At 40.7% G+C, this 19,430-nt stretch overlaps 1 protein-coding gene across 1 annotated transcript in view; it reads right to left on the reverse strand.

Moving 5' to 3' along the window:
- Positions 1 to 12,214: 12,214 nt before the first annotated feature.
- The window catches only part of LOC147023388 (WD repeat domain phosphoinositide-interacting protein 2-like), a 66,280-nt gene continuing 59,064 nt past the window's right edge, over positions 12,215 to 19,430 (reverse strand). The window contains exons 11-12 of the mRNA XM_085888758.1: positions 18,264 to 18,385; positions 12,215 to 16,630 (exon numbers count right to left, since the gene is read on the reverse strand). Of these exons, the coding sequence (XP_085744884.1) occupies positions 16,515 to 16,630; positions 18,264 to 18,385 (238 nt within the window). The 3' untranslated portion in view covers positions 12,215 to 16,514. The remainder of the gene's footprint in view (positions 16,631 to 18,263; positions 18,386 to 19,430) is intronic.

A 19,430-nucleotide genomic window follows, 5' to 3' on the forward strand; every position in this document is an offset into this window, starting at 1 on the left:
AAAGCACAAACACAGTAATCGCAGGTACATACCATCGTGGCATCCTGTTTTTTTTTTTTTTTTTTTTTTTTTTTTTTTTTTTGTGCACACAAACTTGAAATGAAGAATAATAAATATATAAATGCTTGCGTGCCATTTCCTCGGCTTATCGATTAATAAATGACGATTCCAGCAAATCCATCATGCTTTTTACCTCCGCCTCCGAAGGTGAAGGAGGTGATGTTTCCAGCCCTCTGTCTGTATGTCTGTGTGCAGGATATCTCAAAAAGTAATGGACGGATCGGGATGAAATTTGGTGGCCAGGTTGGGTGTGTGACAAGGACGAAGCGATTGGATTTTGGTGAAGATCGGGATCCGACTACTGGGATTTTAAAAGTGATTCTTCATCCCTGAGAGATATGGTCAAAAGCGATATACAGTAGTACTGAAAAGTACGATATTTACCTCCGCCTCCGAAGGTGAAGGAGGTGATGTTTTCACCCCTGTCTGCCTTTGTTACCTACAAAATCGAACATTTTTCAAGGAATTGGTCAGTTGATTTTGTTATTTTTCCTGTCTGTCGCCGACAGGTCACAATTTTAAACCGATCTTCACCACATGGTAGAGTTTGTCATAAGGAAGAAGCCTGTTGTTTTTGAGGTCAAAAAGGTCAACAACTTAGGTGAGATTTCTAAAATCCTCAATTTTCATCCGATAGACTTGAAATTTTAAGAGGATCTATATTTCTGGTCACTAAATTCAACCAGCCAGTTATTTTGGAGGTCCACATCAGCCGAATTTCTAAAATGGTCAATTCTCATCCAATTCATTTGAAGTTTGAAGAAGAGTTGCATATTTGGTCATTAAATTCAACCACCAATTATTTTTGAGGTTCAAATTTGTTTTATGGATCTTGCGAGTATCGTGCTCTGCACGATGTCTTCTTGTTTGCTTGCCTGTCTGTACAGGATATCTCAAAAAGGTGTCGACGGATCCGGATGAAATTTTGTTGACAGGTCCGGTGTGTGTGACAAAGCCGAACTGATTAGATTTTGGTGAAGATCCAGATCTGATAATATTTTTTTTAAGCGATTCCTCACCATTGAGAGATATAGCACAATATCTCAAAAAGTTGTGGACGGATTTGGATGAAACTTGGTAAACGTGTTGGGTGTATGACAAGGACAAATGGATTCGATTTTGGTGAAGATCCGAATACGAAATCAGACTACGAGAAATTTCAAAGAAATTCTTCACCATTGAGAGATGGGGCTCAAAAACGATATTTCAAAAATGTATCGAGCCAGATATGTTCTCGTGGATCAGGAATTATGGGGTGGAGGTATGTGCTCTACCGGGTGCCCTTATAGTTTTGTTTCGTTTTTGTCCTAAAAAGGGAAAACAAGTAAGTCTTGAAAAACAGCCATTTTACATTTTTATATCATGGAAATTTTCCTTCTCCGCAAACGTAGCAATGTAATGGCAAAGATTCATGTTGAAATGAGAAAGGAAATTGCATGATAAATAAAACAAGTTATCCACTGAATTTTCTAAGGCTGCCAATTTGTCAGCCGTATGCAACAGGTTACATTTACTATTGGGAGCTTTCAATCAAATGTTGGCGGATCTATCCATCAAGGATGGTTCATGGGATGGAATGGCCTTTCATCGGACGGGTAGGGTGAGAGATCCATCAAGCAACAACCCCGGAACAAATGGGGTAAACGCCGACAATTCCACGACGGTTGTGCCTGAAGCACCGCCCACTGGAATGCTGCGATGTCATCCGGCATGGGAACGCTTGACAAAATTTCACTTTCAACCGAGTCCAATGAAATTCAAGTTGGAAGTCAATTTAGATGCGGTAAGCAGAAATGTAAGACGGCGTTAATTATGCCTACGGAGATTGGTGACGATGCGTGAAGCCGTGACAGACATAATATCAAGTTAATGTAGATGTTAATCAAATATCAGAAAAAATTAAAAAAAGGCCGAGTTGCTGAGAGAGCAATTTTAGGAACTTGTCCAGACAAATATGCAACACGATATCTACAGTAGGTAATGTGCAGAAACAAAGAACACAATCTGCTCTCTTGGTACAGGCTCATCACATACGGTATCAAGGCGGTCATTATGACGTGTCATGGCTGTACATCAAGCAACCTCGTCAACTATAATCTTGACTGGGCTAGCAATGGCGTACAATACAACAAAAGGTTTTATTTTTATTTTTTTTTAATTTTTATCAACAGTCGCCACGGAATGCAAAGTAAAGCCGACTTCATTTTCCGGATATTAGCCTTTTTGCTTGGACGAGGGAAACGTTCCCTTTACTGCTTACCGTGGCAGCCCACAGGACTGTCGTGTTTCAGCTGATAAAACCTCTCCATCAATTCGAAACACACCATGCACAGGAAATTTGGAACTCGACTAAAATCCCAACCCACTGTCGTTTCCTTTACATGAAATGAAACATGACAAACTCCCCGATGCAGGTGGCCATGCTTGCACAGCAAAAGCATCACCTCGAGTCAGATCCCATTCCCATTCTTCTGGGAATCGAACTCGACATCAGCCCTCAAAAGGTGGTTTGTTAAATTGATAAGTGCATCTACAAACAGGGTCTCTCGGGTTTACAATGGTAAACGGGGGGGGGGGGGCTCGGGTGTTGGGAGGGTGTCGTACAGAAACAGGACCGTGGGTGCTTCGCCGAAGAATTGTGTGAAGTCAGATGTATGAGAAACAGTCTTGAATACCACAAATAAGTTGAACATATCAGAGTAAGGAAAACTAAACAAAACAATGCATCGTGTTTTATATTATCAAACTCACAACTATGTTAAATATTCACAAGCTAAGAACTAACAGAGCAAACCAGCCCCTGCTTTCCCTCTGCTCCCCGAAAATACTGAACACGTGTTAAGACTACACTGCCAAGGTCCGATTGAGCGTCTTCGAGTTGTGTTCGGTCATCATATCATGAATCATTTACAACTACAACTCTGTTATTTTAACAAAACTCCACTCAGTCGACCCGGTACGAGTGGTACCAAATAATCACTGGAGGTTTTTATTTTTTATTTAATCACCTTGTCAAACTGATGCCGTGCCTCCCTTGCGTCTCCAATTAATCTAACCTGGATTAGCCTGTTTGGCATTCCCATCTGAGCAGGATTGTTTTGATGCTGGAATTCCAGACCGTTCAAATCACGTTTGATTTGTCCATCGTCTCCCGAAGGTCCTTGCGATTCGTGCAGATTTCACCGATGCCTCCTAAAGTACATATACGAGTACTGCTCAGATGGAAACGCCAAAAAGGCTAATCCAGGTTAGCTACATATACGAGTACAAGCTCCTCCAAGGGAATTAAACACTTCAAATACATATATATATATATATTTATTTATTTATTTATTTATTTATTTTTGGTACATTCTGCAATCGTTGTTAACTGGGTGCTGCATTCATTGATAAAAACAAAAATGATTCCTGTTTTGCCAAAGCTTGCCAAAGTTTGCTGCATGTATGTAGGAGGAAAAAAAACAAAGAAACAAACTGTATTGGGCCTTGAGATTTTTTTTTTCCAGAACAGGCAAAGCATTTTTGACGGGACAAACTGCACCAGTTTACAAATTTCCGAATTACCCTGGGAATTGTGAAATGTTGTTTACAGGTAATTAAGGACTAAAGGAAACAAACGTAATCGCCCTATTTTTATTTTTTTGTTCCAAATTCTACAAGCAATACCCTGATAAAAATCAGCTTGGGGATCAAGTAGCACGGAGATGCAGTTTAAACAGCGGCAGGAGGGGGAGGGGGTGGGCAGCTGCCCTCTCGAACATTTTCATGATGTACCATCTACACAGACAAGTGGTTCTGTTGTCAAATGCTTTCCAGAACATTGGGGCACTATAATTTAACCTCGTATGGTAGAGTCGCATCAAAGTGCCTCCAAAGTAGAGCTGTGGCTGTGACCTTAAGCAACATTTGAAGTTACTCCCACTGGTCATCATCGCAACAAGGAAACAACAGAGACCAGACACCAGACAGAGAGTATATCAAGCACAGTTGTTCCGAGAATGAACAGTCTGTATTAATGTAAATTGACATGCGTGTGTGCAAACATACAATTGCAAAAAAAAAAAAAAAAAAGACAAAATAAAAATATAAATCAAAACACCAACAACCAGGAGAATGCCAAAAGAGCAGTAAGGTATATAAAAGAGTTGGACAGATTGGAGATAGACAAAGGATCACTGGAATGGCTAGGAAGAAGTCAGCTCAATTGGGACAGAGAACAAGTCATTATAAATGCCCAACACCAAGGACACCACACAAATGGCTTATAAAACAAAAAAGTCATGACTGAGCCAATTGGACAAGCGTAGGTTCTGCAAAGTAGAAACAGAAAGCATGAGTCACCTCCCATCAGGATGTAAAAACAACAACAACAACAACAACAACAACAAAAAAACTCATGTCAGAACAGCTGTACACACAAAGGCACAGCAATGGATGTGTAGTAATCCACCGACACATGTTCAGAAATCTCATGGGAACATGAGCCAAAAGCAATCATTGAAAACAAGGACACAATGCTCACGTGTACGTCCTGATGATCCCATCGAGTGTGAACATAGAAAACAAAACACTGCGACCACACATCGTGCTCGGATACAAAAGGAAAAGAAGACATTGCTAATTGAGGTAACAGTACCCAGCGATTTTGGCCGAAACGATGCAATAAAATGATAATGAATGATATCATGAAGTAACTTTTTTTTGCAATAAAATGACCAAATACTAGGATATGAAGTAAAAAGACATTAGAATATGAAGAACGCTGAAATTGTACCAGTGATAAACGTAGCACAAGGAATGAAGAAAAAAAAAAAAAAACTCGATGAAGATGTTAAAAACCATCCCTGGGAATATTACTACAAATTAACTACAGTTGGAAGCTCTCCGGGGTTCGGTGACGATGCTCAAAAGAACCCTCAGACCAAAACTTTGAGAACAAGAAAACTTCATAAGTTGGTCTGTGAATCATGATCTCTTACCAAAACAGAGGTGGATACTTAAAGATCTGGGAGGACTCTGTTCCACCTTCTGAAACTACATATGGAGATAAACACACACACACACACACACACACACACACACACACACACACACACACACACACACACACACACGGAATGAATCCAGCCGTCACATGTACACACTTGTGAGCAACATAAAAACGAACAAACAAACAAACAAACAAACTTCTGGTAAGTTTTCCCTAACAATCTTGGCAATGGCATCAGGCCACAATCCTTTGAGCTCGAATCCCTGGAGGCAAGTGCTCTCATGCCCTGGACGTACACAGGAAATGCTTCGGTGAGGCTGTTCAAGTTACATGGGGAAATTATCCGACATCATTTACATAGCTTCACATGCCATGAACATGTATATATGAACATACAGCCAGAATTACCCGAGTGGCACAAATAAGTACAAGCATGTTTTCATGTTAAGGCCGGTTCTTGCTCAAGTGGTATTTATAAAAAAAGGGACAACACAAATAGTACAACTCAGTTCGGCAGGTAACAAAATTCAGAACACCTTTCAAAGAAAAGGAAGAAGCACGGTGTGCATCAAACAAATCACACCTCCTTTTTTATCACTACTCACCACACCCACAGCACTTGTTTCGATCTTTCTTCGGTAATCGTTCTGCACTTCATTAGCGAGACGTGTTTTTGCACCTTCGGAGAGGCAGGAGCCGGCCCCAATTAGTGGCACGTTCTCGTGAGGTCGGCCCGGAACGCTTTTGCCTGTTTTTGTTCGTAACCGGCTGGCCAGGCTGAAGGTAACAGCAATTTGGAGTCCGTTCAAGGGGGCAGCAATAGCTCGCCTACTCTGACGGAAGACGCTGTGGGGTCTTTGGCGTCCACAAACGACCAGTGCGGCAGATGGGTTCTGCTGATTGACACGATGAGTTTCATGCAAAACACGAGGTGATGGCCTGTACCTGGGTCGATACGTGAACTCAGACTAGACAACTCAAAGGTGAGTGTGCATACCTCAAAGGCCTAAGCTATCGTGTTTTTTTTTTTTAAACAATTCTTGATAAATGCATAAAACTCCGACAGAAATACCATCAATTGGCAGGGTCTCTGGTGGCGAAGAACATGGCTGCTGGTGCTGAAGGGAGAGGATTGGACTGGTGACTATATCGTGCAACTTCATCTTAAATCGGCACAGCTGCACCAAGCAGTGCAACAAACGTACCACCCCCCTCCCCTCATATTACTGTTTATTTTGTTCTGTTATGTCCTGAACCGTTCCGGGTTCTCGCTCTTCCACAAGCCTCAACTCTGTATTCAAAAAGAAAGGAACCACTGTTTTTTCTTTACACAAAGTTGTGGCTCGTGGAGGAGCTTGAATATAGAATGGATCAGGACGTAACAGAACAAAAGAAACAGTAGGAAGAGAGCGGCGAAGCACTCCAACAGCAGGGTTGAGGGGCAAATAAATGGGTGTGGGGAAGAATGAGGGTTTGGGGATGACACATGGGATGGGCAAGATGAATACAGAAGCAAAAACTCAAGAACGAAGAACTGGAAACTTGGAAAGAGGTGTTCTTGGGGAGGGTTAACAGGGGTAGAAAAGAGCATGGTTTTGGATTGGGGATGATCTGAGATAGTGGTGAGCAGCTGTCTTGGACACCTGGAGGGAATAATAAGATTGAAGAGAATGTGGAAGTTGGTCCCACAAGTGGGGGAAAAGAGGAATAAAATGAATGAGTGGAGGAGAGCAGTGATTCTGGATTTATGGAGTTTCACCAGAAGGGGGTTGCTGGTGGACCGTGTGTGCCCCACAGAAACCTGAGGGGTTAGGGATAGCACTTTATGCATTTTCTAATGCTGTGGCATATACACACGATAATCACAATATTGTTTATGTAGTATGATGAAACTTATCATCCCCACTCCGTGTGCAAGCAATATACAACTCCAAAGATAATTATTGGTCTGCTGAGATTCTAACCACAACTGGGAACACGGTATTCAGCGATGTCCGAGGTCAAAACCTCCCCTGCAGCAGCTGGTGCTTGCATATACATACACAAATGAACCAGTGTTATAAGTTATGGCTAAAGACTGTGAGGGGAAGGGCAGGGTACACAACTCTGAATATCATAAATAAATAAATAGTCCGATTAAAAAAAAAAAGATTTTAAAAAAAGAAAAAAAAATTCACATTTGTGTTCACACTTCAATGAGCATAGCATCGTCCGAGCTGCACTCAACGTGGTGTCATGATCCTGGACTCGAGACAGATGAAAATCACGGGGTACCAGGACATGATTGGTCGGATGAACTCTTACTGTCATTGCTGCATTTACATAAAGTACCATTTTGACCTCATCACAAGACCTCCTTCACATTACTCTATTATCCGTGCAAACATGTCACGAGATGTCCGCAATAACGAGAACCATTAAACCTTACATAATCAGGGCTTTTAAATGATGTTCCAACACCCAAGATGGTGGATCTCTACCGCTTACACCATGCTCAGACTATTGGACCCTCCATCACTCCATTAATCACATCTTATGTGTCTCTGCTCCAAACAGTGTCGCAGGGAATTTTTTAGTGTGAAAAGAAATCAAAGCATCCGAGCCCTGTTGGAGCGTGAAGGCAAGAGAATATCAGATGAAATTATCATGTCGGATCATTCCACAACAGTTTAAGTGTGGTGACAAAAAAAATATATATATATATACATATACATACATACAGGGGGCTGCAAAAGTAGGTATACAGTAAAGACTGTACTTTTATTCATTACTGCATACCTACGTTTGCAGCCCCATATATATATATATATATATATATATATATATATATATATATATATATATATATATATATATATATATATATATATATATATATATATATTCACACACCATTGCTATGGTAGAAATTGAAGAGCAATCCATATCCATAAAGCAGACATGGTGAGGAAATTGCATAACCACAGCATTTGAAGACCACAGAAGGCCTGATGAAAGGATGTCTGAGGTGTGGAGAAAAAGAAAGGTGAATAAAGTCGTGTGCAGGGAAATGAAAAAAAAACTGAGGAAATGGAAGAGGGAAAAAATCCATAATCAGATATATATATATATATATATATATAATGGTTCCCATTTCAACCACTGGATAATGATGTGGGAAACCCAGGTTCAAATCCCATATATACCATTCATGTTTGTCCACAAGTCTACTAATGCCATTGTGTGTAGATCCCTGCAAAAATAACAACAATAATAAATACTAATAAACAACAAGGCGGGTGACTTGTCGAGCTACATATTTATTACCAGGCAAGGTCACCATAAGCTAAGAGACTGAATCAATAATATTTTAGAAGGAACTGATGATACTTTTGGTCCTCCTTCTTTTGGGTGGTATGAAGAATAAATCGGTACAAGATGAAAGCCAAATCTTGAACAGTTTTTGAAATATCATGTACACAAGCCAAGTAACTGAGATGGTTTCCATGGCAACATAATTCAGCCAATCACAGCCATGATCTAATCAGGTTGAGATGACGTCATGAGGAATAGATATGTACAATATGAAAGTGAAATGTTCAATGTATTTGAAATATCAGGAACATAAATGTACATGGACAGATGATTGGTCAGTTCGTCGGACCGGAGCTCGTTTTAATGTCACAATTACCGACCTTGTCGGAGGGGTGGCGGACAATAATAAATAGAGCGATATAAAAGTGCAAAAAATAGAAAAGTGACGAGATTGGGAAAATGGGGATGACATCACTGGGGAAATGGGAAAAACATCACTGGGGAAATGGGAAAAACAACATTGGGGAAATGGGAATAACAACATTGAGGAAATGGGAATAACAACATTGAGGAAATGGGAATAACGACATTGGGGAAATGGGAATAATATCATTTGGGAAATGGGAATGACAATACTGTATTGGGAAAGTGGGAATGACAATACTGTATTGGGAAAATTGGGGATAATACTTTGTTGGGAAAATGGGAATGACACCATTTGAAAAATGGAAATGACAAAACTGTATTGGGAAATGGGAATGACAATACTGTATTGGGAAAATGGGAATGATATCATTTGAAAAATGGGAATGACAACACTGTATTGGGAAAATGGGAATGATACCATTTGAAAAATGGGAATAACATTATTGAGAAAATGGGAATGATACCATTTGAAAAATGGGAATAACTGCATTGGGAAAATGGGAATAAAACCATTTGAAAAATGGAAATGACAAAACTATTGGGAAAATGGGAATGACAATACTGTATTGGGAAAATGAGAATGATAACATTTGAAAAATGGGAATAACTGTATTGGGAAAATGGGAATGACAATACTGTATTGGGAAAATGAGAATGATAACATTTGAAAAATGGGAATAACACTGTATTGGGAAAATGAGAATGATAACATTTAAAAAATGGGAATAACACTGTATTGGAAAAATGAGAATGACAATACTGTATTGGGAAAATGAGAATGATACCATTTGAAAAATGGGAATAACACTGTATTGGGAAAATGGGAATGACACCATTTGAAAAATGGGAATGACAACACTGTATGGGGGAAAATGGGAGACACCATTTGAAAAATGGGAATGACAATATTGGAAAATGGGAATGACGTGTGGTTGAAAGGGGGAAGGGAGAAGGGGGAAGGAGAAGGGGGAAGGGGGGAGGGGGCAAGGGGGAGATGATAAGAAAGGGAAATATGAAAACGGGTGAGAGAAGAGAAAGTGTTGTCGAATACAAGATAATGAAAAGGCGTAAAGGTGAACTGAAGGGACAAGGAGGGAGGAGGGAATGCCGGAGAGCATGAAAGAGGGTTACGGAGAAGAGTTTTGTGGAGGAATATTAAAAGGAGGAATTGCGAAGAGACGTGAAGAAAAGGGAAGAATAAAATGTTGCAAGATGGTGATGTTTGTTAAAGGGAGATTGCCTGCAATGGCGGAGAAACGGCCAATGCAGTGCTGGGGTTGAGAGAGAAGGACCAGGGACGAGAAGGAACGAACAGAGAGACGCAGAGAGCGCGGTCCGTGTGGCACGGTGTGCTTGAAGAGAAAGGCAGCGGCCGAGGGACAAACACAAAGCACTCGTATTGTAATCACTCGTTCTGCGTCGCCACTTCCTTCCCCTGCGCACCTCGTGCGTTCCACTCAACAACTACCTCTGTCCACTCGTCCTCCCGACCACCTCCTCCTCACCTCCTGCCGGCCGGCGTTCCGCGATCCTCCCGAGGTGCCACGCGCGGCCCGCAGGGGGCGGTGCCGACCCTTTCAGGGCGGAGCGCTGCAGCAGCAGCAGCAGCAGCGCGCACGTGGTGCCGCTCAAGGTGCTGCTCGTGGCGGTGGCGGTGACGGTGACGGTGACGGTGACGGTGACGGTGACGGTGACGGTGACGTCCATTAACGCCTGTGGCGTTGGACCTAATTGAAATACATGTGACGCACTGGTGGTGGACAATAGTTGCCAATACGTCACCACTATCGCCAATAAAACGAACGCGTCGATGATCGAAAGCACCGTGCCATACTGGGCACCAATGACGTCACGGTGCCTCCAACACGATATGTGTGAATAAATCAGCGAAATGTATTTCTGCTCCAAAACTCTCTGGAGCTCAGGAACTCGAACAATTCTCTTGTATTCAAGAGCGGAGGTCCCACTTTTAATACTCGTGAAACAATTTTTATTCCCCCACGCAGATGACGTCATAACCGAATGACGCAATCTCACTCCGTGCGTCTTATTAAACGATGTTCGGTTTTTCTGACTCCTTAATAAAGTGTATCAATAACTTTCAGAGCAGAGACGCCACGGATCACACGTCAAAATTAATACAAGAGTTTATGATCCTGATGATGAAAGATGTAGGCTACGTTCGTCAGAGGTGTTCCGTTAGCGAGCAGCTTGCTATCGCTTGCCAAGCGGCTCTAGCAAGCACTCCGGCGGAACGGGCCGCTCGGCACCGCTTAACGACATGGCGCTCTCCATGGAAACAATACGATCGCGGTTCTCGAACAAATGCTGTCCGGCTCGTCGTTTTCAGTTCTACTCGCTCCTCTTGTGACGACTTCTCCAAACTCATTGATTCCCTCCGTCAGTGAAGGTGGATTGAGGTTATGTTCTCACCCCTGGATTTGTCTGTCTGTTTGTCTGTCTGTGAGCAGGATGTCTCCAAAAAGTTGTGGACGGATTCGGAGGAAACTTGGTGGACAGGTTGGGTGTGGAACAAGGACTAATGGGTTCGATTTTGGTGAAGATCTGGATCCACATCCGGCCTATCAGTGGAATTCAGCCTGGTGGAGGTGTGCGCTCTACGAGTGCTGTTCTAGTTATGTTAGCAGCGGCAACAGAGCACAAGGAAGAGGAGGAAGATAAATAAATGAGGACTCAGAAGGAGGAGCCTACCATTGTGGGCTGTCAAGCTCATCTATGGACCTGCCATTTTACATTTTGGGGGGGTGGGGGAGGGGGTTCATATTTGTAGCTTTTGAAGAACTGGGATGCAAAGTATAGTAACAATAAAAGTATGAAATGCATAATAATAACAAGTGGTGCCAGGCACAACAAATCCCGCCCATTTATTGACAAAGTTATGAGCGGAAAACGATTTTGACCTTTTCGTGACCTGACCTTGACCTTTGACCTAATTGGACCCAAAAGTTAATGGGGGTAGTCCGAGGTTCATTGCCCACCTGTGGATACAATTTGATAGTGTTTACGAAAGCCTTTTTGCCGTAAAGTTGCTAACAGACAGACAGACAAACAAACATACAAAAAAACCGGACGATTACAATATCCCGCTCCCTCCCTCCGGGGGGGGCGGGATAATAATATTACGAGTACTATATACGTAACAGGGATATGCCTCTGAACATTTCATTGATTGTCGAATCATTTTGAAGCCAACTGTGGCGGTCAGGTTATTTTTGCTCACAAAATTAAGCAATTCGCTTAATCGCTTGCTTCACTTTCCGAGCAGCTAGGTGAGCGGCTTGTAAAGCGGTTGATATGGAACGACTGGCTTGGAGAACAATAGCAAGGTGCTTGCTAATGGAACACATCCCAGGTACTGCTCAGGTACGGCATGAACAATTGCTTGTGGGAGTGCGGCATTGTTGAAACAACTTCAAGAAACAATTCATACAATTGTCCTTTATTCCTCCTTTGCATCAAGAACAATCATATTCGGCAGAGTCGTCATTGTGTACGGAAACAAAAATGGCAACTTCTTTGCAATGTGCATGTAACTTGCAAGAAAATGTACTTGGAGAAACTTCATGATCGGTGCGGTTTTGCACACAAATGTTACATTATGAAAAAGTGCAAGGCTACTCCTTATTAAAAATGGGGAGAGAGGAGAATGAGCACAATGCGCTTGGGTGATAGACAGAAAGAGTAAGTGAGTGAGTGAATGGAAAAAGGGTCACGTATGGAGTCAATGGAAGAAAATGTATGGGGAAAGCATATTTGATGGATCATAAATTCCACATGATTTACATATTTGATAAAATGGTGTTCCCAAATAACTTTGAGAGACACTGAGACGAGATGGCTTTGAGTGGTCGCACATTATGATCCTAAGTATGAATATGCTGGTTAAAATCAACGTTGTTTTTATGTACATTGAGCAATAGAGATAATTAGCAAAATTAGTAAACGCTCAATGAAAATGTAACATACAAAGTTGGAAAGTTAGCAAAGTTAATGAGTAACACAAATTAGTGAGTGCATAACAAAGAGGAATTGATCAGCAAGTCTGTGGACCGACTAAAGTAAGTTTACAAAATCCTTTTCCTCTACATTTTAATAACTCTTAAGTTTATATTTCTCCATGGTAACTTACAACAATCACGCTTATTTTATTTTCTACCTTTTTTGTTAGGCCAAAAACTTAGTGACCAACACTTTATCATCTTTATGCCTTTTTGCCGCGTTCGTTAACACATGAAAGCATTACGATTGTATCTGATCCGTAAAATATTTTTAAAGGTTATATTGGAATAAAAAGAAAGAACCAAATGTAATTGCAATGTTATGATCATTTTTTTTTGTTTTGTTTTTTACTTTGCTTTTTTTTTTTTTAATAGTAAAACTTATAATACCCGCAAGTGGGAGTTAACATCTCGCTTTTAGATCTGGCAACAAAACCCTTTCTTGTCAAATAAACGCCTTTCTCTGAAACTGTAACGGCAGCAGAGCAAATAAAGCTTTGCTGCATTGCTCTCGCTAGTGTGGGTTCGATTCCCATGGTTGCTCATTGTAAATCTCTGCACCCTGTTACTATGGAGTGGTGACCTGTCCAGGATTGGTTATGAGCTATAGACATATTCATGACTTATCAGGAGTGCTCTGATGCTCTGTGTACGGGCCTCCAGCACGAAACATCACAATGTATACATAATCATGAATCTACATCTCTTATACTTATTCGTAAATTAGCAAGAACAAATGAGGCAGACATTGTACTGAGTATTTTCTTTTCTTCTTTCTTCTGAATGAGGCAATTTATGTTTCTAAGCTGAGCTCCACAAAGACATCCTTCAAAGTCATTTAAGATACTACTCCATCTACCAAACACCAATCCAGTAGCCTGCAGGTAGTTCCAAGACCATAGGTATTTTCATGGCTCGTGGTGACAAACAGTACATACAAGTCTCATCAGACTTGGCCTTTAACCAAAGCTAAAGCAAATTGCAGTCACTTCTTGTGAAAAGTGGTATTGAGTTCAGGATTTGATAAACATAATTGATAATCCAGTTTAATGTCCTTCCTTGCGGACAGACGCTTGCAGAAGCCGATCAAAACGGCACTGGCTGGGCCACAACAATAAGATACCATCAAATCATAAAGCACAACAAAGAGTGAGCTCGACACACTGTGCCTATGCTCAAAAAAACAATTAAGTAAAGTGTGCAAAGAAACCAAAATTGGACAAACTGGTGTATTTTTCAGCTTATCATGACCTCAATTGCGAAGGACATCGCTCGACTCTGAACACTAATTTTTCACAAGTACTGCAGTTGGAATTTTCTATCTCCTCTAACAACAAAAAACAAACACTTATCCATGTGGAATGATAATATAATTGTTTATCAAATAATACTTCATATTGCTCAAACGAAAGACAAACTTGTGTCGAGGATGTAACATGGACATGCAAGTTCATTGACATTATTCCAAAAGGAATGCTTAAACACATCTCAAGAGGCAATTGATAATTGTACTTCTCATTCCAAATAAAAAATAATTTTAAAATTGACAATTAATGATCTGTTTCTTCCTCCCCTCCCTTGCTACCCCAAGCCATACAAAGTCGGCAGCAGAAAGCGGGTTTCCTCATACACATGTTGGCCAACTACGAGTTGGCAGAATAGCTTAAAAGTGTGCACACTCACCTTTGAACTATCGAGCCTGGGTCAAATCTCAACCGAGATATAATTTTCACAATGGTGTTTCACGTGTAGGGCGAGGTGTCATTATTTGTGCAACGTCCATCAGAATGATGTTAAGCCAGAAGACCTGCCTGCCAACACTAGTCACTGATGGACATTAAATACCCCATGGTGTTTTTTTTTGTGAAAAGTAGGTGAATTGAATTAACACCAGCACCCTGAACGAATTACAACTTCCTGCCAAAATCAGCTGCAGTCGAACAGTAGGCCTAACTAGCCAGTTCATGAAAGACTTGGGACAAAAACGTTCTCGGCCGACCTCACAAAGTGGGATTAATTGGGACTGTTAAATAAGACACCAGTTGGAGTACTGCAGTTCGACTTGAGCTGCCCGTCAATAGGAATGATAAATTTCTATTTCTCCTGAAATAGTTTGGCCTGAATAAACTTACATTGCATGCCAAAGGAGACTCAAAGTGACTTTTCTTTTATACCATTTGCACTGCTCTTATCGGGCTGTTTGCAGCCACATACATATGACACATGAAAGGGCCGGAGGGGGCGTATAAATTCTGAAAAAAAAAACAAATTGACAAAAGCAAGGATACGGAGGAGGAAAGAAGGACAACAGGAGGGGGGGGGGAAGTTGAGGAGGAGCAAGATCAGAGAGAAGAGGTTGTGAGGGAATACACAAATGGAGGAAAGGGGGAGGTACATAACTTGAGTGAAGAGCCTTGCATTGCAATTCAATCCTCTGTGTAACTCCTCATTGAGGAGGAATGGTAGGGATGAGGATTTTGTCAAAGGAAAAAGAAAACAAACTCAGCGATCTTCTTTGTGCCCGCAGGATGGTTCTTACTCTTGATCATTCCTGCATATCCAGTTGATAGGAAATTGTGATGTCTATTTTATGATGGCACGACCAAGGAAGCTGTTGTGGCATTTTATGTTCTACTGGATTCAGACTTCGTATGCTCGCTTTTCTTTTACATCGAGTAAGACTTTAGACGAGCCAATTTTTTCCCTCAATGTGATTTTGTTTGTCTAGAGGACAGATGATGATGTATGATTTTAATGAGTCCTGCAATTAAAAATGCAAAAGAAAGAAATTTGAAAATAAATTTCAGACTTAGTCTGCTGATTTTGGACGACGTTTTCTGAATACTGTCGTCCAAAATTAGAAATTTTTACTTCCGCCACAGAAGGTGTACAGAAGTTATGTTTTCACCCCTGTCTGTTTGTGAACAGGAAATCTCAAAAAGCTGTGCACCGATTCGGACAAAATTTGATGGACAGGATGAGTGTGTGACAAGGACAAATCAATTATATTTTGGAGAAGATCCAAATGCAATTAAATTTTATTTTATTTTATGTGATTCTCCACCATTGAGAGATGGGGCCAAAACCATATATAGCATTATACTTTAAAAAGTTTTGGACGAGTTATGCCAAAACTAGGTGGATGAGTCGGTTAGGTGACAAGAACAAGCCGAATCGATTTTGGTTCAGGTCCGGGTCCAGTTCCGGTCCATCAGTGGGATACAAAACGTACACTGTTCAGTCTGGTGGAGGGATGCGCTCCACTGAGTGCCATTCTAGTTGTATTTTCATATACCTTCAACAAACTCTTGTTATGTTCCTATGAATAAGTAATTTTAAACCTCCAGGGTTATTTGTGGAGCAGGAAGACAAACCAAGGCTATCCAAAGAAATAAATTTCAACAGATCATTCAAGAATAAAAAAGAAAGCCCCTCAACTTTCAATTATCATTCTTAAAAACATCATTTAAATAACTCTTTCATACGAAACAATATCTGGAAAATAAAATCAAGTGCTTAGAAGGCCAAATAACTGCGATGTCCATAAAATTGGATGGCTTCACAAGTACACATAGAGCCTTCAGACTCCTCAAGTATCAATATATTCAAGTTTTCATTTATAAATATAATAAAAATATTCATTGGAAGTATGTGGCCCCATGCAAGTGTTTCAAAATGAGCATCATGGCTTTGCATCAGCACTATATGTAATGTGATAGGTCCAGCTACTTGGTGTGAGACACCATGGGAGGAAATTCCTCATCGTCATCCAATCGGAAGGTAGCAGCAGCAATTTCATCTTCAGGCAAGATTCCTGCATGTTGCTCTTCTTCCACCGATTCTGCAATGCCATTTCATGTGTGTTACATCATCGTCCTTTTACACCAATTAATATGTCAGGACAAGAATATACAAGGGAACAGGGGACACAGGAAGAGACCATTTGGTCCATACCATATTAACTTTATTCATCAACCCAGTTAGCGTTGATGTACTAATGCCATTCTCACAATTAACTTAATCAACTCCAACAACTACATCCCTTTTACAATCCAATTATCTATGTAAATATTTTCAAGTGTTTGTGTGTTTGTTTGTGTGTGTTTTTTTTAATGCATTTGTGTGTTATTCTTTCACGACCGAGCCGTAGCACCTCGAGGCACAAAATTTTGTGTGCAGGTACTTCAGAATCTGGATTAGGTTTTAAGGTATCACACATTGGCCTTGATGTCCATTTAGAGGCCACTATAAAGTCGATATTGTGATGTGGGGTCAGGTCGTGGTGCCGCCGGCCCGCAGGCAAAAAGTAACCACCATGAGGCCAATAACTCTATAGCCTTGCAATGTCGAACACATTCTGAAACCACCGCCGGGAAAAGTTCATCCAGCAAAAAACCCCAGAAAAAAAATGGGCTGGGCTTATCACCAAATTTTGCATATGTGTTGGTAGTACCCAGGGTACTACCAACACATGTGTAAAAATTTACACAATTTTCTCCTGTACATGTGCCGTAGTGTAAGTGGTTTACTCATCCCTGCTGCAGAGAGGGGTGATTATATATTAGGCACAGCACAAAATATATATTGCCCCATGTCCCCCACAATCCCCCTCCATCACCCTCAGGCTGCTCCGAAAGGGAGCAGGTGTTTGTCGTTACCTAAATGTTCCAATTAATAGATAGGCAGAAAATTTGGCCAGGATACCACTACACAATATCCAACTTTTTCTCAAAGATGCTGAGGGATCTTTAATGTCCACAAACCTGATGAAGACGTGACAACTAGCTTTGTCACCATACAAATGACAGAATGTTCCAAGATACAGCACCCCTTAGCAACAATGACCAGGATGGCCATATTAATCTGATTAAATCCACATCAGAACGTACATGACAAGACAGCTTTGAGGCAAGCATGAAACCAAGCCCTGAGATATCCAGCTATCCTTCAGCCTGCAATCAAACAAACGTGATGCATGGGCATTCGTCTGGACTGCAAGGCAAAAGAGGAGAGCAATGGTGTCAAACTGTGTGTGGAGCTCAATGTGGGTCATGAGCATCCTGTATCCCTGAAAATGGTCTGAAAGGAACTGGTGCCATATTCCTGCAGAACAATTCCAGATTCCACGACACGTTGTATCCATGCCATCCTGGATGCCTGTGGTGGCCTAATACCTTACTAAGCGACATTCTGTTGGTGTTTCCACTTCTTTGACCACTACCTGTATGTTCAGTAGCCAGGTGTTGCTAAACATTGCATTTTCTACCACTAACCCACTGCTAATGTCATTGTTGTTTTTAAACTAAGCTGCTTTCATGATTAAGAAATTCAATTTCCACTGCAATGATATCAAGACATTCCAGATGGGACATCATACGAACTCTGACAATAATGACACTGGAGAAAGGAGGGAGGTTGTGGAACCATCATGTAAAAGTGAAACCCTCATCGATTTTCAACAGGTACATGCTCACCAGCTGCTGGAGCCACCATCTGTGCATATGTCCGACAAGACGGTTGGCATTGTAGAGGCACTAAGGGCTGTGATATGTCCTGTTTAACCTCTCCATCAGGGCCACTCATTTCACCAAGCAATCTGAAAAAAAGAATAATCTTAAAGTCTCCCTTGTCTTTTCAAATCTGCAGGTTATTTTATAGAATATTATATCATATGTAAAAGATAGGGAAATACTAGAAAGCTTCTCAAAATGCAAAGCACATCCACGTCAGCTTTGTAGTCGAACTAAACTTGATGAAAAAAAAAACAGCTGAAAAACAAAAAAAAGAATGTAAAACTTATTCATTCGTGTTCTCAAACTTATAATAATCGAGGTTTGTTGGAAATTTGATGACAAAAGTTCAAATGTTAAATAAAGAAACACGGAAGTGATTACAAAACCCGTTTTTCTCATGCTGCATGGACAGGCTAATAAGGCCTATTTCTATTTGATATGACTTTGGCCCTTGACATTTTGACCCAATTGTTAACAAGTAGCGGTACATTCAAAGTACAACACCCCCATGCCAAATAATAAATTACAATCCTCCAGCGCGACATCACCGGGGCACCTTTGGTGCCCGGCGATGCCGCCTTGCAGCACACGAAGTCGGAATTGGGAGGGAGCGGTGCACAATAATTGATTGATTAATCGCATAATTAAAATAAATAAATAATAATCGTAAAATAATTAATTTCTCAATCAATTGCGAAATAGCACACCGAAACCACCAATGTCTCATCCGAATCTGTAACTTTTTGAAAATTGAATAATTAATCGAAAAATGAATAATTAATAGATATATTAATTAATCAATAAATCAAAAATACTCTTTATAGCCAAATCACTTGGTCACCGTCATGTCCAAATATTAACTTCCCCGCTCAAAATATGCCTGAGATATTTCTTGGATGAGAAATAAAATAAATAAGTAATAAATAAATCGAAAATTAAGTAATTAATCAATTAATTGATGAGTCAAAAAAACATAAAAAATAACATTTTTGCCAAAGCACATCTTCACTTTTGTCCGCAAATTTCAGTTTCCTAGCTCAAAGGATGGTTAAGATATTGGCCGGAAAAGCAAGAAAGAAAATAATTAATCAATTAACTGATTAATCAATAAAGCAAAAATACTCTATA

The sequence above is a fragment of the Eptatretus burgeri genome, chromosome 7 (assembly GCF_056783735.1).
Source record: "Eptatretus burgeri isolate ZD-2024b chromosome 7, Ebu_testis_v1, whole genome shotgun sequence".
Lineage (NCBI taxonomy): Eukaryota > Metazoa > Chordata > Myxini > Myxiniformes > Myxinidae > Eptatretus > Eptatretus burgeri.